The following is a 7465-nucleotide window of genomic DNA, read 5'->3' as shown; positions in this document are numbered from 1 at the left end:
CCAGTACAGCCCCTGTCTTCCTTGGCTGCGGCCCCGTGAGGTCCCCTTCCCTCCTTCATTGGTCCGTCCTCCTCATCCCGTGCCTCTGCCCCACTTCATCTTGTCTCCCCTGCCTCTTCTCTCCAGGTTTCTGCTCTCTTCCAGCTTCTTTTCTGGCTTTCTCCTTTCCTTGACCCCTTCTCCCACCACACACTCAGGAGAAGGGGGTGTGTCAACGCAGCTTTCTATTTATGGCCTCCCTGGGGAGGAGGTGCAGTACAAGGACTTTTTTGGCATCAGCTGAGCCCTGAGTCACGAGGTGTCATGACTGTGATTAGGTATACAGTACATGCCTCTTCCCACTCCCCTCTCCCATCCTCTCTCCCATCCCATCTCCCTGTCTGCCTTTGTCTCCTTTCTGCCTCCGTTCTTGTTCTTTTTGATCTTTGTGTAGCTGCCATCTCTTTGTCTCCGCCTTTCTGCTCTTTGCTCCGTTTTCCAGTTCCCAAAAGCTGAGACTTCAAGAGCATCAGTATTTCAGGTGTGTGGGGTGCAGTGGAGGCAAGGTGGGGGGGGATGGGCCCCCAACATACCCAGGGATGATTTTCATCATGCCCCTCTCTGCAGAGTGATCATTCATATTTATAAAGTGGAAAGAACAGATACAAGGGTTTGGGGATATGGATGGCAAAGGAAATTCTGCCCCTCTTCCTGGAGCTTGGTCCAGGAGATGACTAAACTACATTTCCCACAGTGCTCTGGGGGCACAGGGCTGTCTCTGCCTACACACTTTTATGGGAGATATAGTTCTGGAAGCCAGGTTGGAAGATATCATAATGGAAGGTGGGAAGTGATCAGGGTGTGGAGCAAGGGTTGTGGAGCTGCCTGGTAGCTTTGGCTTGGCCTAGAACACCTGACCTGTTTTTTCCTTGGCACTCCCCTCCCCCAGAGTTTAGGGATCTTACAACCTTTGTGTCCCCCCAAAAGGGAATAAGAGTAAAGAAATGTCTTGTAAGAGAGGATGAGTGAAGGATTGGCAAGCCTTTCCTTTTTTCCTGTGACCCTGGGGATTTCTCCCTCCCCTTACAAACAACTTTATCTGACAATGTTGAAAATAGTCTCCCTATCTTGAAAGCAAGGGAGGGAAACAAAAGCCTAATGTCTTAGATCTGTTGAATGTGTTCCAGCTTACAAGGTACTCACATTCTTCCCCCTTTGGGAGCAGTGGGGAATTGATGAAGTTACCCCCGAGCTGTCAGTTTGTATTTTCCAGGGACCATGAACAGCTATTGAGGTTGTCTGGAGATGCAAATGGGAGCCACAAGTTAATTTGCTCATCTCTAGGACCTATCATCACCAGAGCCTGGTGCAAGGAGTCTGATTCTTGAGCTTGTTGTTGGCCTAGAAATGACTGACGGTAGGGGGAAAGCAGTGGGTGTTCCTCCCACAATCCCATCTTTGGTGGTGGAGTCAGCTCAGCCCTTAGCACTTATTCCCCGACTCTTGCCAAGGACCCAGTAATTTCTGTCTTTTCTCTTCAGGATGGGTTTGGAGGTACACAAAAAGTTATGTTTTCCTGTCTCACCTACTGTCCTGAAAGCCAGGAAAACTTATGGTCTTGGGCCTTGATTTCCTCATGGTGAAAGGTATGAGTTGAACTTGGTTGTCTCTAATGGCCTTAGCAAGGGCTCTAAGATCCTCTGAGCCTGTGCCTCTGATGATACTGGCCTGAGCTGTCTTACCTGAAACAACCTTAGGCATTGCCATCAGATTTAAAAAGAGAGGGAGATAATGCTCATGTTTTTAAGCTTGTTTGTGTAGCAAGCACTCTGTGTTTATATCAGCTCTGTTTATGATATGGAAGCTAAAATCATTCCTAAACCACTCCTTGGTTCCACTCCCAAGCCTAAGTCAAGTTCTTGTTAAAAAAAAAAACCCAACTGAGCCAGTATCACCTTCCACAAAGTAGCTGGTATGTATGTCTTCTGAGATGTTGGTTAATGAGGCTTAAAGCAGGTTGTGTGTGGTGGGGAGAATAATAATTGGCTGAAAGAGAGAGGAGGGGGATTTGATTGGTTGATTTGGTTGGTCTGGAGGCAGGAGTTCTGGAAATAAAGAGTCATCAGGACTTGGGGAGGAGGCTTTTTCTTTGACCCTGTCTCTGGGCAGGGAGGAGGCCAAATGGATGACAGACAGATCCACAATCAGTTGACCAAAATAAGGAGACTTTGAGGAATGGGAAGGGCAGGTAAAGTCCCATGTGGGAAATGGGGGACAGAGATTAAAGGAGCAAATTTTAAAAGGAAAAAGGAGGAATGGAGAGAGAAGAGAGACTCCATTTTTGGAGGGAAGAAAAATGAGGCGGGTACATAGGTGATCTTGGTGGACATTGTGTTTGCTGAAGCTCCAACAGAGCGCTTTTCAAAATGACCACCTTGCCCTGGAGCGGAGCCAGGTCTCCCTAAGGAAGGAACAGACTCAAAAAGGAATGAAAGGGTGGTTTTGATTAGCTTGGGAGGAATGGCTTGAAATTTTCTAATGGAGTTGTTCATCTGTCAACTCCTTTGGTTTATGTTTGAATATATGTGTCAGGGGTGGAGGGCACTGGGGCAACAATATGAAGGAAATCTTGGGTCTACAGTCCCCTTCCTTTGCCCAGGAATGATGAGTGACAATGGCAGCAAAGGGAGGTGGGAGTTGAATCCTTCACTCTCTCCACAAATCCTCCTGGAAGGAGAGTAGAGATAATGGGAATTTATTTCCTGTTGCTCTCACAGAGAGATGGTAAGGTCCGTGAGGGGGTGTCCCTCCATTATTACACCTCCTCTGCCTTCCTCCCTTTGAGTTTTTGGGCTGACTGGGGATAAAGGGGGTCAGGGGCTCTGAGGAACTCACAGGGTCCTGAGTTTGTGAGTATTGAGGAGCAGAGTGGGATTAGGATTTCTTGGAGCTGGTGTGAGAGGAGAGCCAGAGGCCCTTTATTCCCAGTGTCTGTGTGGAGGGAAGAGAATTAGTGTTTGTGTAGGAAGGTGTTGTGTGGACTGTTTGAGTGTAGAGGGCCAGATGTAGGAACAGCAGGCTCTGATCCTGATGCTGGGTTCTCTTTTTCCTGCAGGGTAACAAAGCTGGAAGCTGGCTGTGGCATAGCCACCTCAGAGGTCCCTAAGCTGGAAAAAGAGGCTGAGCCAGATGTGGAGCAATGCTCAGAAAGTCCACCCCAGGAGATTAGGGCCAAGTCCAAGTCTGGATCAGGGCTTGAGGCTGACGCTGAGCCTCTGGGGGCTGAATCAGGGACTGAGGCCAAGGACAAGTTCTTGGGGGCCAAGCCCAGGTCTAGATCTGGGTCTGAGACCAAGGCTGAGGAGTTGGACTTTGTGGTGGCTACAGAATGACAGAACTGGGGTTTGAGGAGGTGCTGGCCATCTCAGGGGCATCAACGGTGGCCTCGACTATTTTCCCAGCTGCTACCACAGCTGGCTCTGGGATCCCAACCACACTGTGTCACTGGCCAAGCACAAGGGAGGAATGGTGAGAATCGGGGCAGGGCCCAGGTGCGAAGGGGTGAAGCCACATTTGGGACCTGGGACTTAGGAAAGAGAGAAAGTGAGCCTCTCCCTCTGCCCTTGTCAGATTGCAGAGGATGTTGAGTAGGGCGTTCAGATCCAGGGGCCCAGCCAGAGGGGTTCAGGGTGGGGCATGTGTAGGACTCAGAATAGAGGAACTGGACAGACTGGTGAAAGCTTCAGGATTTGAGGATTTGTTTGAGGATTTTCTGGAGGAAGGAGTACACAAAGAGGGAGCAGGTAGGGTGAAGCCAGGATCTCTGAGTAAACTGATCTCTTGTACAAAGAAGGCTTAGTTTCAGGACCAGTTCAGAGATGAGCTCCTTGGCAGAACCAAGAGGGAGGGACCACGTGGTAGGTAACTGGGGATGTGGCAAGCTCCTGGGGTGCAGCCAAGGAAAAGGGGGCGAGAGGTCAGGAACCTGTTGCCCTGGGAACTACAGCATCTCCTCAAGAGGTGCAAGGGACACCGGCTAACGACCGTTCTGCCAGCGCTGGAATCTGAGATCCAAGTGCTGAGGAGAGCTCCCTGGACTGGCCCCAGATCTGGCCTGGTTCCCAGGGTGGTGACGAAGACGAGCTCAGCGTGCGGGAAGAGGCAAGCCCTGTGAACTGAAAGGGGCGGAGGCGGGGAAGGGAACTCTTAACTGCTTGGGTCCACAGATCGCGCTGGAGTCGGGGCACGTGACCGAAGTCGGGAAGACTGTGCTGGTGGAGGGGCAGCTGGTGGCGCCTTGGGAGTGCGGCCAGGGCGTGGCCGGGCTGCTGCAGCGCCTCAGCACCTGGGGGGCAAGGTGGTACAGTTTACCCGGGACTACCAGCTGGGTCCCGGGGAGTTGAAGAAATACCGCCTAATCACCAAGCAGGTGAGAAAGACAAGAGGGCTCCGCAACCTCCCCCAGACCCAGCCAGTCACCAGCTTTCTTTCTCTGTCGGCCCTGCCGAGTGGGAGCGCCCACGAGCCTTGTCCTGGGATTCCCAGTCGTTACCCAGGGCCTTTGCCAAGGGGAAGTCAAGTAGCTCCCAATTCCCAGCAGTCAAACCCTCAGTCCTTACTTCAGAAGGCTGAAGAGCCCAGGAGTCTAGACTTCCGTGACCCTGCCTCCCTTATATCGACCCTTTCTCCCTTCAGGGACCCAAACATCTGAGCCTTTATCCTTCTCTCTATATCCCTCATCCTACCAACTTATCTGCTGTCTCACTTCCACTTCTCTAGGAGACTCGGGGTCCCACACCCCCAGTTCCCTGCATACTGCACACTGACCCCGCCTCTCCTATTCCGAGGCGTTTCCGCTGGTTCGTCCATGCTGCTGTCGGGAGCCCAGGTTTTCACATATCCCGCTTCATCCCGCACCACACGATCTATGCCCCTGTGGGGCCCAAGTGGGAGTCCGTGGGCGTGAAGATGCCGAGAGTCTCCGCGCTCGCCAGCCCTCCCGCTGCCTGCCCCTTGCTCACTTGTGCCCCCCGCATGGCATCCTTTTGATCCAATTCAACGCGTAGGCGCTGCTGGCAGGGCTGGGCACACGGCTGGCGGTGCTGCGGGCCTCTTGGCACCTCGCCGTTGCCCACCGAGGTCCTGTCAGAAACTGGCGGCGATGTGGCAAGCCTACTGTCGTCCTCCGTGCATCGCGACGTGCTTCCGGGCGAGATCATCATCCAGGACCGGCAGCTCTACCAGCCCAGTGAGAGCAACCTGCCTGCTGGCGGCCACAGGCCTGGAGGGGCGCGTGCGGCTGTCCACGCCTCTTCCCCTTCTCACACGGCGGCGACAGCACGTGGTGCTACCTCAATATCGATGCTTTCGGCTGCGGCTGTGCTCAGGTGCAGAGCCAGCTTCTGCGCCCATACAGCGCCAGGCCCAGCGCCTCGCCGGCCTCAACACCATGGGCCAACTCTTCCTGGCGCCCCAGCTGTGGTCACAGCTGGCTTATTTCTGCCAGGCAGGACTGGGCTCGAGCTGGTCAAGGGTTACACTGAGCAGTACATGCTAGAGGCAGATATCTGAGGCCTCTACTAAGAAGCACTTAGACACACCTCCTTCCCTAGAAGCCTCACCCTCATTTGCTAGCTCCAACCTTTCTGCCTTTCCCGCGGCCAGTTCCTCTTCCTTTCCCCCTTACTTCTGTCTGCCATCATGCCTTTAACACCCCCAAATGCCGTTGCTCATGACTTGACCCGAATTGCCCGGCTTGGGGGAACCCCTTGTGCTACTATTGTCCACCCCTTCCCCTTCCTGGCCAAAGAACCGGTTCTTTCACAGGCTTCAGAATTTTTCCCTTTCCAACACCCTAGCCTGGGAGTGAACCCTGTCCCTCCTGGCTTCTTCCTCTGCCTCCCATGTGGGAATGGGCAGAAGTATGTGCAACGCTCATCACCCCTCCGGAGCACAGCTGCCCAATATGTAGTTTCTTCCTCCTGCTCTTTCTCAAGCCCTTGGAGGTTGCCCCATGCTCCCCTCATCGCCCTATTAGCCTCCTGCATCTGTAGATTAGTGTCCTCACCCTCCTTCTCTCTGTATCCCTATCTTCCTCCTCCCTGGACCTCCCAGACACTTAGCTCCTCATTGCCTCTTTGCTCCCTTTCCCTATGGCCTCTTCATCACCCACCCTGAATACAATACGGAAAGAGACCATGTAAATGAAGTAGATTTATAATGCTCCCCTACTTTGGCCCTCTGTTTATGCTCTGGTTATGCACCTTTCTGAACCTGCCCCCTCTGGCTGGGATTTCCTCTAATTTTGCACAATGTTGCTACTTCACAGGCCCTCCCCAGATGCCCCCAACTAGTGGCAGAACCAGAGGTTGAGGCTGGAGAGTTTGGTGTAGTGGACCGCAGGTCCCTCAGCCAGTGTAGGGCTATCTCCTGATTCTTACCGGGCTGCCATCTGGTGAGACTGGAACCCCCACTTCAGGTATCTCTGGGTACTCTTACCTTCCTCTAGTTCCTCTGTGCTTTTTAGACTTTGATGGTCTTCTATTTAAATGCAAGTAGTAACAGCTGTATTTGCACAGCGCTGTCTTCTACACTGGATACTCACATCTACTGCAGAGGGAGGAAATAGAGGCCCAGAAAGATCAAAGGACTTCCCTATCTCTCGCAGTAACTGAGAGCTTTGCAGGGACCAGAACCAAGGTGTCCCAAGCCCAAAGCATATCTCAGAACCTCACTCTTTGACTGTTAGCCTGAACTTCTTGTTGGACAATAGACGGCTGGTAAGGATATGTTCACAGAGAGCACAGTATTGGCTGGGATGGAATCCAAGATGTGGGCAGAAGAGGGTGCCCGGAAGTGAAACGTGACCAAACAGGGCTGCTGCTGCTTCACCACTTTCCCAGCCTGGCTTTGCTGCTGTGCTCCTCTGCCTACTGTGCCTGACCCTGCTGCTAGCCTCCCTGTCACTTCAGCCAAGACTGTGTTGCAATAAAACGAACTCTTAGCCCACCCTCTGTGTTTGTTTTACTTCTCAGTGGGGAGGCATGAGACAGTTTACCCTCCCCCTTCCTAGTAGCCTGTATTCGAGAGGATCTCTAAGCCCTGTGGCAATGGGGCTAATGACTTCCTGGAGGGGAGCTTGGAAAGGCTGCTTGCCCTTGCGCGCCCCCTCCCCTACGCCAGCCAAGGGGCAGAAAGAAGCGATTGCTCGGAACCTAGGCGGACAACAGCGCGGCGCCCTAACTAGACCCCGGCCTCGCTTTTCCCTGGGAGTAAGCTGCTGTCCAGATTCTGTGGGCTCTTCCTTCAAGTTTCCCGTGGCATCCAGGACCAGCCGCCCTCAGCCCTGCGATCCAGGCGTCTAACTCCCAGCTCTGGACTCACTCGTGGCGGGTGCCCTCGCCTTCATTATTCTTGGGTAGGCACGGATCAGAAGCGGGAGGATGTGAAGGTAGCCTGAGCGCCGCTTTCCCCCAGAGTCAAGCTC

At 53.2% G+C, this 7465-nt stretch overlaps 1 protein-coding gene across 1 annotated transcript; it reads left to right on the top strand.

Annotated features, from left to right (window-relative positions):
- The first annotated feature begins 303 nt into the window (after positions 1-303).
- Positions 304-6980, top strand: NAT16 (N-acetyltransferase 16 (putative)). Its single transcript, XM_066276827.1, is given in 12 exon segments — positions 304-317; positions 434-520; positions 3095-3310; positions 3408-3507; positions 4206-4314; positions 4317-4408; positions 5016-5093; positions 5095-5240; positions 5242-5277; positions 5279-5382; positions 5385-5489; positions 5492-6980. Coding segments are annotated over 12 exon segments (1146 nt in total). The 3' UTR covers positions 5551-6980.
- Positions 6981-7465: the final 485 nt, after the last annotated feature.

This window comes from Saccopteryx bilineata, chromosome 4 (assembly GCF_036850765.1).
Source record: "Saccopteryx bilineata isolate mSacBil1 chromosome 4, mSacBil1_pri_phased_curated, whole genome shotgun sequence".
Classification (NCBI taxonomy): Eukaryota; Metazoa; Chordata; class Mammalia; order Chiroptera; family Emballonuridae; genus Saccopteryx; species Saccopteryx bilineata.
The sequence above is the reverse complement of the archived record's forward strand: the minus strand, read 5'-3'. Positions and strand labels throughout refer to the sequence as shown.